The following is a 21703-nucleotide window of genomic DNA, read 5'->3' as shown; positions in this document are numbered from 1 at the left end:
GTGACATTTCCCACTAGGAACTGTTTGGCAGTCACCCACACAGCAAGACAGCACACTCAGGACTCTTGGGTGAGCTGTGGACGCAGAGTTTCCAAATCCTTGCTCCTTCACTGAACTCGGTCACACAACTTTGCCTAGTCAGCTTTCAGCATAGCAGGTACACTATCAGCCACCAAATGCTCATTTATGCACAGGATAATTTACCAGCAGGCATGAGGAAGACTTCTGAGGCTGATCTCACACATGAACGAAGGAGACAACAAAACAACAGAAAACCAAATCAGCAATAATATATCTAGCATAAAGATATTAACATAAATGTTTTTCTCCATTTACATACCCACTTTTTTTTAATGAAGCCTCTTATAAATCTAATGGATTTCTTTTTAAGTATAAGGCTTATTACAGAAGAGAGTGAGTGAAGCTGTTTAATTTTCAGTTCAATCATTTAAAATTAAATTTAAAGTTTTTATTACCAGAGTTCAAATAATTATTTCAAGGACTGTGGGGTTATGCATGATTGTACTAGGAACACTACGTGCCAGTAAAATATTTCAGTATCTAAACTGAGAGTTACAGAAAATTTAGTTACCCAAAACTAAAACTGTACCTTCACAGTCTCTGTAGTATTGATACCATCAGCTTGACTTGAAAATACTCCAGGTACATAAACTGTAAGTGAACCTTTGTGATCTGATATACTTCAGGAACGAGCTTATTTTGTGCAAACATTTCAGGATCAAAGTCAATCATGGGGAAATGACCAGAATGCAAGATTACTTTTACAAAGTAGCTGCCTGAATAACTATGCTACAGCCTGCTGACACTCACCTGCAAGGAGGTGGGAGATGTGAGTCTAATCCCTGCACACTAAACGGGACACTGAACATAGGATCTCACAGTCCCTGAGCAAGTGAACAGAAGAGGGATTCTGTTACTAAGGGATTGTCTATCCATATAACAGCCTTTGGATGTAAACAGTTGTGAAGATGAGTAACGCAGCTGCTAGAGAAGATCACAAGAGACTTCTTTGGCAAGAAAAACGTACAAGAGACTTCTAAGGAAACCACAGAACTTTCACAGCAACAAGTCTTTCAGATCCTGCAAAACCTGATGAAGACTAGATGGACTGGCACCTAAAATTCTTGAGAGGTCTCATGGAGTTGGTGTTCTCTGACCGTACCTAATGTGTGGCCAATATTAGAATTCTCACAAATATAGTAAAGCCAATATAGTAAAACTCTGGTTCTCATTCAGGATACTGGAACCTAGATACAATAAAAGGCTACCATCAGCCTGAGAAGATACAAATTGACATCCCTCACCACACAGGATACTGTCTTAAATTCAAGGCTATAATGCATCAGGGGAAAGAATCTTTCTAAGCTGCCTGATAAACCTATGCTACTGCACAGTAAGATATATAGATAGGCAGATAGATAATTCACGCAGTGACACAAGAGGGAGCGCAATTTGACAATCCAGTGGCTAGGATTAAGCAGCATTTAGATAAAATATAGACACAGTTCTTTGACGCTGTGGAGAGCTGCTTCACTTCTGGCCACACTTGAAGAGAAAACAGGGAACTGTTATCTCTGAAACACTCCTAGCATCATCCCTCAGGGAAGTATGCGGATCTCTGTGCCTATGTGCACAGCAACATCTGCTTTCAACTCCAGCTTGACACTCTAGATCTGGCTAATATTTCAGACATTTCTCTATGGGTGAGTTGCTTAGTATGTGGGGTTTCTGGATCACCATTCTGAGACACATAATACTACCCATGCAGTGTTTAGACCTAACAATGAGACTAACTTGGCTTGTAACTAAATGCGCATCATTCCTTGGATCACATCCTCATGACTTTGTGTTTGTTCGCCTTCCTTAAAAAAGGAGGTATCGAGAAATCCCATAACTGCAATCATGGAAGTATGAACATTAGGGTACCTCTTTGTTAGCATCATTTTTACATGACAAAACCCCATTCAGACATTAAAGCCTTATTTTCAAGGGAACCTTGGCTTGATGCTCATGCCACAATATGAAGTTTGCCTCTGGAAACCACCACTCGGATGTCTTCCATGAGTTTCACCAGCTCATGCAACTAACAAGTAACATACAAACCACAGGATAATAGACACAACGAAGCTGCAGACAGTCAAGCCCAAGTTGGCAGAAAAATTAAAACTCAGAGCTATCAGGTGTCCATTAGCAGACTGCTCTTACAGCTTTTGGAACACGGCACTGTAGATCATTCATTACCTGTAAAAGGCAAATCAGTATTACTTCTCCTGTGGAAAGAGGATACATGCAGTTGCATTACTACAACATTACATTTACTACTCAACTTGTAAGAAAGATAAATTATTAAATGATGTTTTAAAAAGTTCTGCTGTCCAGTGTGTGTAGCCAAAGTTATTAAATATTCTGTATAAGTTCTATGCATTAAAATAATCATAAAAATTTTGTTTTCAAAATTTTTTAGTCTTGACCAAGAAGTCTTAAACTATTCACATGGAAGTTCCATGCATAACCAGCAACTACAGTGACACAAAATGGGGAGTACGAGTTACCGGAGTCCAGGGTAGGGAAGTCCTAACACAGATTTAATTATCCTGACTTTAGCCTGTCATAAATTAACACTAAATTTGCTCAAGTAATGATCACCAAACAAATTCCTATGAAGTTAACAGATGCCCTCCAATTGTTAGAATTTACTTAAACCATGTCATTTGGAGATGTTCCTTTAGTACAGCAGCTAAACAACTGTTGGTAATACTCAGTCTAATTATGAGTTTTATTCATACACTTTGAATAGATTAATATCTACTCAGATATGCATCTTAATTTCCTATTATTTACCTGTGAGAGATTGACTTGGTCTCGTAAGACTCCATACCAATGTTGTAATCAGCTTTTTAAACAGAACTAAATGTTTAATATGCACCAATACAACTGAGATTTCTGAACTGGAAAGGTCAGAATTTGTTGCCATAGAAAAGTCTGGAAATTCATTTTCACCACAGGAAAATACAAAGGGTTCTTTTATATCTGCAGAATTAAAATACTGCAAATGCAGTTGGAAGTCCTCAAATAAGACTAACAAGCACTTTTTATATAGCATTTTAAGAAGACAAACCATTATTTCACAAATAAGCAGTTGCTTGATTAATTTAAAGCTACTTGTATCCTTTTTTCCCCTCACAGGAAAGGTCACACTAATTTGCCTTTTACCGGTAACAAAAGATGCGCAGTATCTTGTTAGAATAATTACCAAAGCCACTGAAGGCTATCTGCAAGCAGATACCCGATAGCTCTCAAACACCCTTAAGAACACACAGTCACGTTAGTTTGGGTCTACACAGCTCATACTCAGTGCTTTTCTAAATGCAAGTGGAAATTTTAATAGTAAACAAGGAGATTTTTATAAGTAACACTGTTATATTAGCAGTCATTTTAACCTGCATTCATTTAGGCATAGATGAAGGTTTTGCTTAATTATATATACACTTGAACTTTGTCATTAAAAAAACCAAGCAAAACGCACAATGAAATCAGAATGAAAAAAACTGATGTCTTTAAATGCAAGAATACAGGAATCTTTTGCCGTGCAGAAGCCATCTGCCCATGGATATAACAATAAAATTTTATTATAAATACAGGAATTCATAATATTGTAATACGTAGCTAAATAACTATGTAAACTAATAAAGAAACAATATTGACCACTTTTTTTTCTATACTCTAGGGGATCTTCCCACATTTTGTGTACTACCATTTATAACATGCTACCAGATGATACTGGCAACTATTTTATTTCTGTTGGATATCTGTGTACCTGAATTTATCTTCGGCCACAGCTGGGAAGACACATTAATAATTCCAGTTCAGTTGGAAGTAAAAATCCACCTGTGATTGCTTCCATATGCATTTTTATCAGCCATCAGTTCAGCCAAAATTACTTGTATGATTTTCCCCATCAGCAAGCAAGATGACAGAGAAACTGCTTTAATGATATCTTTTTTTCTTAATATTAGTTTCAAAGTTCTGACAGATTTCTAACGTGCTCTCCCTTATGGATAATCTCTTTATTTCAAGTCAAATTAAAATAGATATTTCTGCTGCTCAAATCAGATAAAACTTCTGAGAATGACTATGCCATCCATAGTCAAACTAAAAAACAAACTGAAGATTGAGCACACACAGGGAAAAAGACGTGCATATGTCCATTTTGACCTAAACATTGCAGGTTTAGAGTGCAACACGAACCACGAAGAATCAGGTATGAGACACAGAAAAAAATTGTGAGGGAAAGGACACAACACTAATCACAGAGCTACCCACTGTCTACATGTCTCCAACCACCTTCCAGCGTTCTCAGACTGCTTCCTGCTGGTACTACCAGGTTCATTGCTTTGCCTGAGCCCGGAGAAGGTACAGTCACTGCCTCTGATTCCATCTAAAAATCGCCCAGGCTTGTGGAACAATCCCCAGGCTGCCGTCCAGGATTCTCCTGAAAAACAGGCCCTTCAGAGTCAAGGTTTGAATACTCACAGACCTGGCAAGGCTGAGGACTCAACTCAGCAGAACACAGAGCCTACTGAAGACAAACAACGAGCTGCCTAACTGACTGCTTCTACAAAGAAAACCTATGCCTGCAAAGCAGGACACTAACCTTACTATCCAAAAATACATGCTCATACTACTTCTCCTCCAAGATCCCCTCCACACATTTACTTGCTTACCTCATCTACTCGCTTTGAGCTGCCTTGAAATAAGACTCTGAACTCAGCGGGCAGAAGTTCTTGCTTGCAATATGTCTGGACAATTTCTAGCACAATACAGTACCTTTTCCTCATTGCAGCCAGCAAATGAAAATATAATATAGAGAGACTGGAGTTTTTCAGCAGATAATTGATTTAACTACATATAGAAAGGATAACCTATTACATTCCTTTTGCACATCTTGAAATATACACAGGAAAAAAGACACCAATATATTCCCTAAAAAGCATGAAAAGATAGGCAATGGCAGGCATAGTTCAGTAGTCATATTAAGAACAGCACTGATATCTAATATTTACCTTTGTTCATTTAAAAAAATACTGTATTTTATTTTAATCCTGGAGGACAGAACGTCAAAGATAAGATCTGAACACTTCTATCAGGAAAGTCCAGCATTAACCAAATTATTTCCAGATACAAACATCAACTCCCTATGTTTCAGCATCTTGTGTGGAACTGTTACTTGAACGATTTTTTGCCAGGTTAGGCTACTGGAATCACAGAGCCAAAAAATGCTTTTAAGCAGTGCACAATTGCATTTACATAGGTGATGTTATAGATCAGAGAGAGATCTAATCACCATCAGAACACAGAGAAGCCTCTCACCCTACCCTCATGCCTTCCAGACTCAGCATATTGCAAAGCGTGTCCCTGCCTCTGGGGCACCATGAGGTAGAACGCATTCCCATATAACTTCTGCACGGGAGGAGTCACTGGAGAACTTACCTCAGACAAGACACTTCCTCCTCGGAGGCTGGATGCCCTATAACCATGCCCAGAAAAGAGCACCCCAGAAAACAACTCTCCTCAACAAAAGATGACTGATAAAGGGAAAGAACAGTGTGTCTGATGTACTCTACACAGGAAAATAGCAAACTTTGTTGACAATATGTGATGGATATTAGAGATGATGAATTATAGCCAGGCACTTGTTTAACAGAAGAGATGGTCCAATGCCAAATGTGTATTTCTAAACGCTCAGCACTATACAGCTGCACCAATGCTTCAGACTAACAGGCTAGGGCTATATCTGTCCCTGGGCTATAACAGCACATAACTGGGTTTTGTCCTCTTCATTTTTGATTTTGGATAAATTTCATGTTTGTTTTTCAAATCTCATTTCCTATGTTAAAACAAAAGTATGCTTCAAAGTAAAAAAAAAACAACAAACACTACCACAATCACTTGAAAGTTAGGTTTATAATTGCTCATACAAACTTAATGCAGTTCACTTTCATATATATTGCAGTAATCACACAGACCTTTAAAAACACATTCTGTAATGCTTATTCAGCTTGACTTTCAACTTGAATGTCGTTATTTGAACAACTTTTGTATAGAATATAAAAATAATGCTCAAGTACTGGATCAAATGCAGAAATCATCCAGCTGGTGGGAGGCGTAGAAAGCATTCCCTTTTCCCACAAATATGTATACATATATATTATATTATTGATATACGTCAGGCTTACAAAATCTTTTGATATCATGGAAAACTACAAGAAATAAACTCAATGTTCCACTGAATGTCGGGCAAAAAGATGCTATGAGAAAGTCTTCTTGATTATTATAATGATACCTATTATTACAAGGACTACAAGAATGGCAAGATCCCATTTTGTGTGATACTATGGTAAATTTTTCATATGTTTAAATATTAGACAAAAATATAAGTAGTCATGGAAAAACCCATTAAAGCACTTTAGCGCTATAAGGGCTACCATTTGCAACACGTTAAATTCAAATCCTTCCATTTACTTCAAATTTTGCAAAATTGGAAAAAGCCTCAAAATATCTGGAGTTTAATTACAGCTGAACACAAATGATACAAGAATATTTTTCCAGTGAATAAGTGTCCACCTATTCCCAGTCCAAAAATTTGGACAAACACTCTTCTGAAGGTTCTGAGAAGAGCCATTCGACTTAATAGTCCATCTCCAGAAAGAAACACCACCGCAGGCGTAACGGTCTATTCTCATGGGCTTCTTTTTCAAATCTAAAGCAATAATCTAGCCTTACCCAAATAGTAACGCTCACTTTTTATCCATCAGCAATGGACTTTTTTTGACATTACCTCTGGAAAACAACAACAACAAAAAAACCAACACAGAAACCCAAACTACATATGCTACTCTTGCATTCCTGTGTAGTAATTAAATTTTATATGGATGGCCTGTATTTGTGATCACTACTGGTCAATGTGAAAAAGAACCATGATGAGGGAAGACAGAATTAGTGTAATTAATATTGAACACCTATGTTTTCCACACAGGATTTATCAATTTGTTCTCAGCATAGTCAAGCCATGGAGAGAGTTTGTAGGAGTTTAAGAGAGCTCCAAAATATAATTCCCATCAAGCAATTCAGCCAAATTAAGAAGTCCATCTGAAAGTCAACTCATCACAAAAGCACTACAGGTTGCTTTAATAAAACATTTCAATTTATCAAATTTAAAGGTTTAAAGGAGCTGTGTTTTTCAACAAGAATAAAAAAAGAAGAGAGCCAGTCCTAAGTTATACATTGCTGACAATCCTTATCTTCCAAAAAAGATGGCTGTAAATTTTACATTCTCAGACCTACTCACATCTGCTCATCAATGTGTCATTATGAAGGAATTTAAGGTAGCCTACCTTGTGTGCTGAGGACAAACATAAAATATGATATATGAAGACTTAAGGTAAAGTATAAGTGACCCAACTACTGTTACTCGTATTTTTTGATCTTTTTTCTTTTGTACCTCTCAGCCTAATACCAGCACTTATGGCTGAAAACGAGATTAATTCAAATGCAGATTCATATGTGATGCTACTGGGAAAAAAATTAAAGCATGTATATAGTTTACCTTCATATTTTGTCACATGGATTAGTCATTCTTTGTTCCATCAAAAAGTCACTTGCATGCCCAAGACCTTACAGAATCCTCACCTAAGTAAGTAATGTGAAAAACCTCCCTCACGCTAGCTTTAAAAGGCAGTTGAAAACTGAGAACTATGTCAATACCAAGCTGAAAAAAAGCCTCTGAAATGAGAGGATGTTGGACAGTTCTGTTTGGCCTCTGGGAGGACAAATGCATTGGTTGCACAGGCTTAAGGCTGACACTTATCATATCATGCCCACAAATAAAGTAGGTCTGAGATAATGGGGACAGCTAAATAAATATCAGCTTACATAAGCAGGATACACTTTCCACTCTATAAGTTATAGATTAGCTAAGTTACATATATGATGGCAATATTAAAGCCATTTTTACATTATGCAAAGCATAAGTATGAAATAAGAAAAAATATTAATATTGGTCTCTGTGTAACAAAAATATAAGGTAACGAATAGAGAGAAAAGAGAATTTTTTTTTCCCTAAGAGAAAAAAAAACAGGAAAAATGGCTTTAAAAGAAGTCATCAAAAAATAAAAGTTCTAATAATTACCTCATATGGATCAACTTATTAAAACCACTTTCTAGCACAAACAAGGTAACACATAGACAAAACCGGTATCTTTCTAAAACACTGTCATTTGCGCTTTTACTATCTCCTCCGTGTAAACTGTCACCATGGATCTAGTCATCATGCCTTCACTAACCTACCCGGGACATGACCTGCAACATCCACAAGCTGTCCTCCGGCTTAGGTTTTCAAAGGGCTAAAGGAGTATATTTTACGAGAAAGCTAGAGCCTTAAGTAGATATTTAAAGACTGTACTAATGACTGAAAACTTCAAATATGTAGCAATGGTAATTTTTAAGGACAGTTAACTGAACTGTAGCTACTAGAACTGTAGCTACTAGAACTGTAGCTAGGTCCATCATGTCTCATCAGACACTTTACCATCAAGACTACAATGGCTTACGCAAATAAGAATCACTTGATTTCTAGAAGCTGAGATCTGGGCAATTTTAGAAGATGTGGTAGGTTTTTGGGTTGTAGAGCTCTGTTTAATAACAGCCAAAGCATTATTAATCTTATTTTCTAACGCTTTTTATTTAGAAAACAATGCCTGCAAATCACTGGCATATGTTTTTGTTTGTTTCTGACACAGCAAAGTAACTCCCCAACCCTGACAGTGATTGCTCAATTAAAGCTTCCTGATGATTTGATTGCTATTAATTTAGACTAAATCTGCCTGGTTATGAGCGAAGGCCTTCCTCTTATAAATCAGGGCCTCACCAACTGCAGCAGGGCTCCCTGTGGGAATACAATGTGCTCACACGGACTGCAGTGCAGCCTTGAGACTTGTCAATGCTCTGAACTGCCACACTAAGCAGGGGAGAAGGGAGGAGAAATCAATTTTTTTTTTTTGAATGTGTTGCACCAATTAATGGGATTAATAGTGCTACCAGGCACTGAGGCAGCACAAAGAAAGAAGAGGAAGCAGAAAGGCCATAATGAGCTCAGGGCCTTGCTGTGAAAACTCCTAAACCATGTGAAGACTGTAAGAGCCAGAGGGGTTTGCAGTCTCTGTGCCGATAAACAAGACAGACAAAGGAAGGGGGGAAAGAAACACAAGCACAGAATAATATGCGATAATGCAGCGGGACAGCAGAAGCATGAACAGTAGCCAGATAACTGGCCATCATTTCGGTACCCTAACTAGGTACGAGGGAGGTGATTCTCCCCCTCTACTCCACTCTCATGAGACCCCACCTGGAGTACTGCGTCCAATTCTGGAGCCCCTACTACAAGAAAGATAGGGACCCACTAGAGCGGGTCCAGAGAAGGGCTATGAGGATGACCAGAGGGCTGGAGCACCTCTCCTATGAGGACAGCCTGAGAGAGTTAGGGTTGTTCAGCCTGGAGAAGAGAAGGCTCCGAGGAGACCTTATAGTGGCCTACCAGTATCTTAAGGGGGCCTACAAGAAAGCCGGTGAGGGACTTTTTAGGATGTCGGGTAATGGTAGGACTAGAGGCAATGGATTAAAACTAGAGATGGGACGATTCAGATTGGATGTTAGGAAGAAGTTCTTCACCATGAGGGTGGTGAGACACTGGAACGGGTTGCCCAGAGAGATGGTGGAAGCCCCATCCCTGGAAGCTTTTAAGGCCAGGCTGGATGGGGCTCTGAGCAACCTGATCTAGTGGGAGTGTCCCTGCCCATGGCAGGGGGATTGGAACTAGATGATCTTTAAGGTCCCTTCCAACCTGAACCATTCTGTGATTCTATGAACTACTCTATATTTTATTCCCTCTTCTGACTTCTTAAGTTTTTCTTCAGTGTTTAAGTAAACGTTAAGTGGATCTTAATTTTAGCCAACTTCATTCTTCTAATCTTTTTTCTATTACACAGAATAAAATAAGTTCTCTTGAATTTCTTATTTACCTTTGTTCCTTTTTTTCCCCTGCTTTTTCTTTTGGGTATTCCTGCTTCCCAAGAAAAAAAAATCTAGATTAAATCTATTGTTCTAGCAATTTAGTCTTCTCTTTGTGTATCCCTTCTTTGTTCCATATTGGTAAACCTGCATTAAGCCTTTGTCTCCAAATAGCTTCACTATCTTACACTTTGTGTCAGAGTACAGGCATTATTATCCGCGGACGTTACTCTGAATGAGGGCACACTCAGGAGGAGCTCTGAAATACCTTTTTTTTTTTCCTGAGGGCTCTATATGATGCAAAAGTATGTGTCTTAAAAGGAGCCTGCCAGCTCTCCAAGGTTAGTGCTGTGCAGAGTTCATCCTCAGCACAATTATGGGTGGTGTTTCATGATGCCACACACAGAGGAGTTTCTGCACCTGCAGACCTTGGGTTTGTCCTCAGCTTGTGTTTCCCTGGACATCTCTGCTTTATCCTGATTAGGCAGGAAGGACAAGACTCTTCAGAATGCTCAGGAAGATAAATACCCAGGTCACATTGGGTGTAATGCCTAACTGGCCTGGACATGTACAGTTAATACAATGTGTCTGAACGGGAACATACAGCACCTACCATGTTTATGCAGGATCTTTGTCCAGCGCACATGGGATCCTCAGGTGTGTTCCAATGCTTCAGAGTGCCTACATGCACTGCATAGTGCGTGCACATGCACACACGTATTTCAGTCTGAGAAACCCCAGTAAAGCCAGTCACAGAAATCCAGTAATCATATCTCTCCTTTTTCTTCTCTTTCAAATGAAACTATAGCCTTACTCACACTTGCGCCCCCTACTCCATCTCTACAAAACTATTCCAGAATCTGCCTCATAACATTTTTTTCTTCCTAACTGCCCTATACATAATCCCTTCCACAGGTTCTCTAAGGTCATCTACAGATGAAACTACCCTTCCTTTTGAGTTCTGTGAACCATCTCCCAGGTCTCCAGAAGAGACAGCTTCCACTTATTTAGGCTTCTAGAGTGAATTCTGCTATCAACAATACAGAGCAGCTCTTCTGCATTAGTGCACCAAAAAAACCACGGATCTTAAGTTATCATTCAGAATTCCTTTCTTTGTGATAGATAACTGATCAGAGGAATCCTTCACAATCATTGGTTTACCTCTCCACTCAAACAAATCTCAGCAGAGATGCAATGCCTATCAAATTGGAGCATAACGCAATCTTGATGAAGAAGTTTTGGGCACAGCAGCCAGCGTTAATAGTAGTGCTAAGGACACTTTTAACTCCCTGTCAAATCTATACCCAAGCAGTATTGCCAAGATCAAGTACTAGAAGTATGAGTCAGACACTGCAAAACATGCACATTTCTTTAGATGATAAGAAGTTACATTTTCTTGTATTTGCTCTGCATTTCTCACTCTTCAGTCTTATTCTCAGCAACCACAAGCACTAGAACCTTTCTTTAAAAAAAGAAAGTACAGATCCCAGGTAACCATTTGACTATAGGGACTGAGATGATAATAAAAATAAAAAATAGAAGACAAAAAAAATGCGTTGGCAATGCAGCATTAATCTTTGTCATCCCATCCCCTTCCACTTCCCATCCACTCTCACTTTCATGCTCAGTGTCTTCATATGGTTCGTTTCCTCCTAATTCATTAGGCCATCCTCCCTAATTATTCAACTCCCTCTTCTGTTCCTTCACAGAAGGGACTGGGCTGGGCTCCAGGACATTCTCCTGACCTAAGGGGAATTGCACCTTTAAAAGCCAAGATTCATACGAAGGTAGCTTAAGCACAAAAGCTCCTCATATACAGGACTGAGCAGTTAGTTAGAACTCAAGGAGTGATCTGGAGATCACTTAATGCCCGTCTAGCAGCTTGCTGCTGGAGAAAAAGGCAGCTGTGCTCCTCTCCTTCCCCTCACCCGCCGCCACCTACATTTTCTCTCCTGAGTCAATGCCGTGCTTCTCATAGACCACATGGTGACCCACCGAACTAAACCAAATGAGTACTTTTCACCTCTTTTCAGACTTCTTTTTCTTCTATTTCATCTTCCCAAACTGTGTAGCTGTAGCATGAGACAACTGCCAGCTCTGGAAAAAGAACAGCAGGAATGGGCAGCCAGCAATGAAGATGAACAGGACCTGCAGCAACTGGCTATTAGATCAGCCTCACAGCCTGCAATTCTGAGTACTAAATCACCAGAGAGTCTGGAGTAAAACAATCTACGAGAGAAGGAATGATTCAATTAAAAAGGCTCCAACACAGCTGAAAGACCCAAACTCTCATGATTCCTGCCCCAGAAAACAGCTCCTCCAGAAGCCAACAAAAGAGCTTGATAAGCATATTGTCCCAGCCACTATAGAGAAATTTGGTGCATGAATAGAGTTATTTTACTCATTGAATATTGCAGGGAGCTGGCAAAATGAGGAGAGAGAAAGAATGCTTCATGTAAATACACAAGAAGTAACAATTTCCACTCTCCATATGGACAGAAATTTTATAAGTGGCTAATGTAAAATAGCCTTCTACTTATCATGGGTGAGCGAGTTCACATACATTCTTCATTTTGTAACATGCATTTCCCATAATTGTAACACATTTCTTCATGGTGTAAAGTTATGTTCAAAACTGAGGTGTTGCACTGGAAATTCTATGTTTAATGCAAAGATGACACTTGAATTTTATGTGAATAGGGAAAGAAAACTGTCCAAAACAACAGAAGAGTAAAACCAAAGGGGGCATCATAACTTCAGCTTAATGACTCTGCCTGAACACTTTTGGATGGAACTGAAAATAGGTATTCAGTGAAACTGAGTAGCCAAAGGAGAAATTAACACATCATGGCATATGGTAGCTGACATAAAAGTTGAGGCCATTAAAAATATGCCTGTTGCAAGCTCTTTAAAAGGATATTAACCTCTATACTGAAAGCAAATATGCATATTGGGTTGTCCTGGCAAAGGCATAGGTGCACATTTCAAGCGATCATCCTCTTTTCCTACATCCTGGAATTAAATTCATGAATTCTTGTTCATTCTATCAAATGAGTGCTGCTTTTCATCACCTTCAGTAATATCTGAAACAGCACTCTGCCTTACTCAGGACGCCAACAGTTTCCTAACAATTCTATTTGAAAATGATTCTGCTTTCAAGCTGGTTTTTAACTGTTTCTTATGGTTTCAGGTAGAGAAGCATCTTCTCTTAAGACAGAAGATATCCCTCTCTCATACTTCACAGCTAGGAGAATAAGAAAGCGTGCATCTCTGCAAGGAGCGATAATACAGAATACAGTCGATAACACCTCATTTTTATCTGGATATTACAGACAATAAAGGGTTTGGATAGTCTTTGTTCCAAAAGTTGGTGAACACAAAAATACCTGACGCCAACCCTTGAGTCCAGAGGTAACAAAGTATCGCCATTACCCCTCACTCATACAAAAGCACACATGTCTTTCCAAAAAAAAAAAAAAAAAAAAAAAAAAAAAATCACCATACAAAAAAAAATTTAATCACTAGACAAATGAAAATGAGACATTATCAGTCCCCATCTCTTCATTTACATAAACAAGACAGAAAATGGACAGTACCAAGTGGGAAGAAAAGATGTTGAAAAAAGGGAAAGAGTATTTATTAGACCTTCAAAATTAGAGGCAAACTGTAAAAGAACATGATGTTAAAATGCTCTTAAATATTATGTTTCTAACTCAATTTTTTAATGCTTCTGATTACTAAGTAACACTTTTAAAAGAAGCAAGCACTAATAACAGATGTCTTTTTAAGTGTGTCTTTTTAGTCAAGATAAAGAAGCTAACTAAGAAACCCGCTTGCTCCAGAACAGTAACGAAGCACATCACACATGGCAGAAATGCCGGTTAAGGCATTAGCTGCCCCCTTCCCTCTCAGAAGCTCTAAAACAACCAGAAGGCTGAGACTGTGCTGACTCTGGGGTACAGATAGCATCTAGCTCACCTGGAAAAGTGTAAATCAGTAACAGCAAAAAACACATCAGAAAAAATTAAAGACTGAGTTAAAGCCATTAACATTTTTTATTTCATATTTGACATTTACATTTGTCCTTTGTACCAAAAGATTTGGATTAATCAAAAGAAACAAAACAGTTGAAGAGCTTACTTCAAGTTTAATTAACAGCATGCATTAAATATCATCCAAAACTTGGAAGAGACTTCATAATGTGATAAAACACAAAGAAAAAAAAAAAGCATGGCTTATTTTGATCCAGACTGATTCATTAGTACAGAGGCTGCCAGACAAAAATTCAAAATTGTCATTGTCCCACTGCATGTCCTAGAGCAAAGACACTAGACTCATGGCATTTCATTTTATTTTAAACAGGAACATCTGCTAGCTCTAGACCTTAGCATTGAGCAGCCAGGCTCTGCTGGTACATGATGGTGAGAGCAACGCAATTGAGAGCTACCTCTCATTTTCCCAACTATTTTTTAATAGCAAGCTAGTTACGCATTCTGCTCCCCTTCTCAAGAAACAAAGTAATTGTAATTTTGAGAGTTTAAAACCATTAAAAGTTAATGTAGCAAAAGGAAGTTATGATTCTTTCATTTTAGCATTTTGTACTTTAGATACAGTTCTTCAAATTTAATTATTACTATTAGACAAAGAATGTAACTTTGTGTGTCTTGTGCCCAGAAGGAATTTTTTTTTAAAAAATAGCAATCACTGAAGCTCACATTTTCCTTTCAGGAAAGTAATGTTTTTGCCACTATGGAAACAAGGTTTATGTGATTATCATCTATGTTTGTGACCACACAAATGCATACCTGTATCTGTGATCTCTTTCACTGTCTCTTTCCAATATTTTTTTAAACCTTTGACTAATTTCAGACAAATTCGCAGAAGAGTAGACATCACAAAAATTCAAGTTCTTTCAAATGCTGAGAGATTAACTAGTCAGGTATCAAGACCAAAATATGTGATTTTCCTCATTCAGAAACAACATCTTTTCTTAAACCCAGATTCCACAGGAGAGAAGAATTAGGAACGCCTCACCCACAGAGAAATTTCTGACAACTTTTGCATGCTGTTGGTCACCGCAAAACCCAAGCAAAAAGCATAAAGACATTACTTATGGAACTGTTTGTTAATGGAAAAGGGCCTGTCTATAGTTTTAATTAGTATTTTTCACTTGTTTTCCCTCAAAGACAACTTTACCAACGCAACTATCAGAATGCACAGTGAATTCTCCGAAAAGCAAAGGACATCTCTGCACCACTTTCTTCCATTTGATTTTCATTCCCCTCAAGTAGGTCTTTTACTTCAGTGCACATCAAGGCTACCACAAAGTCCTACTGTAGCAGGCAACAAAAAAAATTAGAGTTTATATATGATTCCCTACCCCCCACTGTGTAACACTGCGGCATTTCCAGATCACTGCTGGTTTCCAGACATCCTTTGAAAAACAGCTAATATTGGCTGCTCTGAAAAAAGGACTGTCAGGCTGAAACAATGTCACTGGGTAATCAGTTAGTACCTAAAATGATGCTCATGATGTCCAAGTACTGAAAAACTTGGTCTTCCAAAGGCTCCATCTATCTGCCTGAAATGAAATGTTTCTCTATGCAAATTCACATAATCCAGAATAAAGACCCTTTCATGCTAGCAACAGAATCTAACCAATTAAGCATAATACCAAAATAAAACAAAAGATTACTTGAGCAAGCTCAAAAGAAAACAATTCTTTGAGACCATCCCTATCATTCACATTGCAGACATTGCAGCTTGAAACATAATTTGATACTGTGAGCAATCTTAAACTGGTAAATGAGACACTCAAGTTGACTGTGTCTACATTTGTGTATTTTAAGAATTAAGGGCAAACGTTGCTTCAGAAGACAGTCCAAGCTCCAAAATTCATTCCCAAACTTCAACTAACTCAGTCACAAGGTGCACTAGAAATACTGTTAGTCACCAAACAGGTACATTAGGATGTGTTAAGGTTTAAGTCAGAAGTATAGTTGTTTTCTTTAAACTAAATAATGGAAGCCAGTGCATAATATACATTAATAATGCCATCCCATTTAGGAAAAAAAAATACAACCTACCATCAATTAAAATAAAAAGCAAGTTTCCTATTATATTTGCTTCAGAAATTTTGTCTGATAAAACAAAACAAGGTAAGTGTGGTAATATGAACACAGCCTTTATGTTGCTCAAAATAAGAATTATAGCTCTAAACCCACATTACTTTGAGAAAAACTCTTAGGTAACCAGGGATTTGGTATTTTTATTTTGAGAAGAGTTATTTTGGCTTTTTATAACTCAAAGAAATTACAGTCTTCTGGTTTGCATAACAACAATGTACCTGCCGGATGCTTTTTAGCTGCAGTTCTATAAATAAGAAAATTCCAAAACACTAAATTTATCTCAGAGCTCTTCAAGATTTATTGCAATCTGTTCTTAAGAGTGCTGATCCAGCTTTCAAATTCACAGAACTGTCAGGTTGCCCAAATGACAACACGACTGGATGCTGAGGAGATACATAGTCATACAGAAGTCTAGATGTATGGATACTCACAGGCAGCAGGATTATTCATTGAGATTATTAGCGCACAAAAAGAATTTGTTGGATTGGATGCTTGAAACGCAAAGTGGGTCAATACTTCACTCAGACAGAAATGAGTGGGTGCTGATTCTGAATACTATGTCCCAGCCAATTTTAGGCACACACCTCCTGTTCACATTTTAGAAAGATGGTAAAAAACAACAGTGAAGCTTCATCACAGAAATAATTCATATTTAGAATTCTTGTTACATTCCAAGTTAAATGTAAAAAAAAAAAAAATCTAAAAAAAAATCAGGTAGTGCTATGTTACGTGTTACCATAAAAATCCCAGAAGAGAGGCGTTTCTAAAGGGCATTCCTCAAATCGAAACTAGATGTCTTACCACAGTATTCTCAGATGCCAATAATCTTTTAAAGAAAGATGTCTAAGCTTTCAAAAGTGAAAGAAAGAAAAAAAAACAAACCAAAAACAAAAGCCACAACACACAAAACCTACACAGATAAGTCAGCTCATGAAACCTGAAAACCTGACTTAAGACCTTACAGTCAGCACTAACAACACCTGCATGACCTGGGGCATTTAGAAGTTGACCTACAGGTTCACAGGAATTTTACCTGCAAAAACCTTAGGCATCTGTCAGATGAAAAGGCAGAAAAGTAACAGTTTTGAGAAACCATGATTTGAAGACCTACATTGAACAGGGGGAAACAGGGCTGAAGTATCGAACTTGTTTTGCAATCTGTCTTAAGTCTCAAAATTGACAAAGTCTCAGATGTATACACTAATCCCCACCCACTTTCCTTCCCACCTCTAAACTATAAATAAGAATTTAACTAGTAAAAATGTTTGGAATCAAGTGAATCCATGTGTTACCATTCATAGCTGAGTGGACAGGACTTCCTACTAACCGTTCACAGGTACTGGTAGTCAGTAGAAGACTGATGCCTGCTGAGTCAGCCTAAACTCAATAATTCTTTCTCCAATAGGTTACTCTTACCTTTTGTTATAGAGATGGAAACAACTTTTTAACCAAGAGAGGGCCTACAGTCTTCCTGCATCTCACACCCAGCACTTCTCTTGAAGTGAGAAGACTTCTCTTTTACACAGATTAGAAAGATAATTCAAGTGTCAAACCATACAAAACTTCACCAAAGAAAGAAAAATGATCTGCATATGCAGCATGTGCTGAAGGAAAAAAAAAAAAAAAAAAAAAAGATAAGTCCAAAAGAACAGATGTTCTTAAGTAGATACTGCTGGTTAATGAAGTACAAAAAGCCCTAACCACGGTAACAGAAGGCCACCAAATACAGGACAGAATGGAGAAAAGAGACACTACCGGGATAACTGCAAGCAACTGGAACAGAATGACCAACTAGCAACTAACAGCATCTACTGCTCTTGACTAACACAGGGGAATTGTACTTCATCATCAGGAAACCTCCAAGTGTTCCAGCCACCAGCTAACTGTGCCTGTGTAATGGTCTGAGGTTTATGGTGTACAGTCCTCCTGATCACTAATCATTCATTATGGAAGTATGCAATACGATCTGTTTAGGCATCACCATCCCTGCCTTCATCTCAGAAAGCCTGCACGTCCTTTCTCCACTTCCTTCTTTCCTGTGACTGCCCTCAATTACCCAACATTATTTTATGCACTCCTTAAAATGTTGGCTTGAAGCATATATTAAGCAATTATAGTCACAACCTGCTCAGCAAATAACACTGCAGAAAATCGAATCCAAGCCTGCTCTGTTCCTACCTGGTATTAGAAAATTAGTACTCACTGCAAAAAAAAAGATGGCTGTCATCCATGACAAGTGGTGATTAATTAGCATCAAAACCTGAAGTGGTGTAAGAAAACACTAGCTGTTCCTGAATGAAAGGCGAAGCACAGGTCTGTCTTCTCAATGTGTCAGAACTCTTACAGACATGAAAAACTGATGCATTAGTGAATATATCTGACTGTGAACACATGGTATTCTTGATACACCACAATGCATACATAATAGGAATACTAGTATAGAGCATAAACTTCACCCTATGCATAGCCTTTGATCAATTCCTGACAACTTCAACTACGTCTTCCCCTTACTAAGGACTACAAGATCAAGCTCAGGTTGTAGATCATCAAAAAACTGTTGAGAACAAAAAATACATCACCAAAATGAAATATATAAGTAGGTTTTAAATGGCTAATCAGGAAGTTGAGGAGATAAGAATTATGATCCTCTTCCTCCCAGTGTTATGGATTAAAATAACTTTAAACAGCTACATGAATGCTACAGCCCTATATGTTAAATCCACTCCCCAGTATTCAGGTCTAAGTGGATTTCACACAAAAATCTCTTCCTGGTGTACAGGAATGCACTAACAACTTGTAGACAGCCTGCAAGGTTATGCGAAGAGCCTTCCACAGATTCCTTCTACCACAATGAAATTCATACATCGTAGTGATTAGTGAAATATTTAGTGACACGTGAAACACTGTAACAAATACAACTTCTTCACTTTTTCCTCCGCTATTGATAACTGAAGCATCCTACTATTTGAACAGTAGACATGAGCACCTGAGAAACTAGAAGAATTCTCTACTGAGAAACTAGGTTAAAATACAGTGACTCAGAACAGTAACATCAAATAGCTTGTTTGAATTTTAATGTGTAAAGCAACGGGTTAAGAAAATTTAGAAGAAAATGACAGCCATCAAGGGCCTAACTCCTCAACAACCCCAAGGCACTTAATTGAAATATACAGGAGTCAGTTACGTATATAGCTCTGGCAACTGTGTTGATTAAACAGTCTTTTATTCAGAAATTGAACCGCACAAATGTTTCCGTTTCTATGAATTCTAGAAGTAGAAAAATCACCTGCTGTTCCCTAGTGACCAGTTACCGTTCCATCAAATGGGGTTTTATTTATTGCAAAATGAACATATCTAACACCTCTGACGCTCGGCCAACATAACCTGCCTTAGTCCATGCAAAATATAAAAAATGACTCTTAGCGAACAATTTTCTAACAAAATTTGAACCTTTCTTATGAGGGTTGGCAAATGCTACCCAAAACATACACTACACCAGAATAAAAGAGACTTCATACGTAGGAAGCTTGATTGAGAACAAGTTAAATACTGAAAAAGGAGACTTGTGTCTTGGGATAATACTGTCAGAGTATAATATATGTGCATTTAGATGTAAAAACTGTATGAGAAACAGGATGATAAAATGGTAATAATCACGATTGCTCTAGTACCCTTTTAAATTCGAAGTATTCATAGCTTATGCACAGAAATAGTAAAATATGCACATCTGTGCATTTACAAATCCAACCAAGTGCATCTTTTTAAGACCAAGGAAAATGTAAAGCAAAAACAGAGTTCCCAAGTATATGACTACAGATAAAAATTTCGGAAAATGCCATCGACAGGGACTTTTCCCAGGGCAGATTTCCTCCCGAGTGCCGGGTCCCAAGGGCGGGTTTCCCGGTGGGGTGGCATCCATCCACCTCTCCCCTTCTCGCCAGCTGCTCACGGAGGGACCAGCGCCCCGGGGCCGTGCGGGACCGGGCCGCCGTCCCACCACCACCCAGCGGCTCCGCGGCTGCCGAGGCGAGGCGGGCAGCCCCGCGGGGCCGATTCCAGGGCCCGGGGCGGCGGGTGGGAGGCCGACGGGGCACCTGTGAAGCAGAGGGCGGTGACTCCGTGGGGGAAGAAGCGGGGCGCATCCGCGGGATGGCCGGGAAGGGAGGGCTGAGCGGAGCTCCGACACTCGTAGGGGCGTGGAGGAGGGACGCGAGGGCACACGCGTGGTGCGGTGCCAGGGGGTGCCGGCGCTGCCCTCTCCTTCCCCGGCCGGGCAGACCCTGAAGCGGCGCCTCAAACTCCTCCTCGCTCCCCGCTGCGCTCACCTGTGCCGCGGGGAGAGCCGCGGCCATGGCGGGGGCACCCACCGCGGAGGAGCCGGCCGGCAAGAGCGCACCTTACCTCGAAGAGGGGACCGATCTTATTCTTCTCCAGGTAGGCTTGGATCCTGGTCTGCTGGTGAGACGCCATGAAGAGCTCCGGAGGCGGGGGCTGGAGCTGCTCTCCCCCGGCGGCGGCGGCGGCGGCTGCAGTCCCTCCGGCTGCTGGCGGCTCACTCCCCCGCCGCCCAAGCGCTGCCACAGCGGGAGCTGGGAGAGGCGCTGCGAAGGGGCGGCAGCCCGAAGTCCCCGGGACGGAGCTAACTCAGGTAGCCGGGGTAGGGAAGGGGGGCGGGTAGCCGGGCGCCAGTCGCCCGCTCGACTGGTGGCGGGGCGGCAGCGGGCTGTTCTCCCCTCAGGGAGCAGGGGGCGGGCGCTGCCGGGAGCGGAGCATGGTACAGGGAGAAGAGCTGTAAAGGCGGCCCCCGAGGCCGCGCTCGGTCTGTCTGTCTGTGTGTGTGTGCGTGTCTGTGTGTGTCAGGCAGCGCCTTGGTTACGGGAACAGCCGCGGCTGGAGCTGCCGCCCTCGCCACAGCGCCGCTCACCGAAGCCAATGGCCGGGGGCTCCTGTCAGCGCCGCGGCCGTTGGCGCCCGTTAACGCCCGGGCTCCGGCGCACAAAAGGCGGGAGCGAGGGAGAGGGGGAGGAGAGCGGGCGGGGAGGCGGGGGCTGCTCTGCTGCCTTCCCTCCGCCACTCCCGTGCCCTCCCGGGGACGGGCTTCTCCCCCGGCGGAGCCGAGTTCCCGCTCTCCGGGGCCGCTGCCCGCCCGCGTTTTGCCAGGGACCCCGGCCCGGCTTCGCTCCCCGCTGCCGGGAGCCCCCCGCGGGGCCGCCCGCCGTGAGGGGCCTGGCCGGCGCTCGCAAACTTCACCTGGTCGAGGGTCGCGATGGGAGTGAAACGAGTCTCTCCGAGAGCAGGGAGTGGGGGTGCAGGGACTACAGTAGAGGATCTGCTACTTACAATGCTGGCTTTTGTATGATACTGATGAAATTCCCAATTAGCGACACCGAGCATCTTAATACAATAATTCGATTAGCCATGTAGGTGTGCCCTGGTCTCGGGGTGTGTTGAGTTCCCTCAGGCAGCCAAGGACTCTCACCCAAAACCCG

The 21703-nt window shown here is 40.5% G+C and overlaps 1 protein-coding gene across 1 annotated transcript in view; it reads right to left on the bottom strand.

Moving 5' to 3' along the window:
- The window catches only part of C2H8orf34 (chromosome 2 C8orf34 homolog), a 167742-nt gene extending 146572 nt beyond the window's left edge, over window positions 1–21170 (bottom strand). The window contains exon 1 of the mRNA XM_063327018.1: window positions 20616–21170. Within this exon, the coding sequence (XP_063183088.1) occupies window positions 20616–20684 (69 nt within the window). The 5' untranslated portion in view covers window positions 20685–21170. The remainder of the gene's footprint in view (window positions 1–20615) is intronic.
- Window positions 21171–21703: the final 533 nt, after the last annotated feature.

Source organism: Chroicocephalus ridibundus, chromosome 2, assembly GCF_963924245.1.
Source record: "Chroicocephalus ridibundus chromosome 2, bChrRid1.1, whole genome shotgun sequence".
Taxonomy (NCBI): Eukaryota; Metazoa; Chordata; class Aves; order Charadriiformes; family Laridae; genus Chroicocephalus; species Chroicocephalus ridibundus.
The sequence above is the reverse complement of the archived record's forward strand: the minus strand, read 5'-3'. Positions and strand labels throughout refer to the sequence as shown.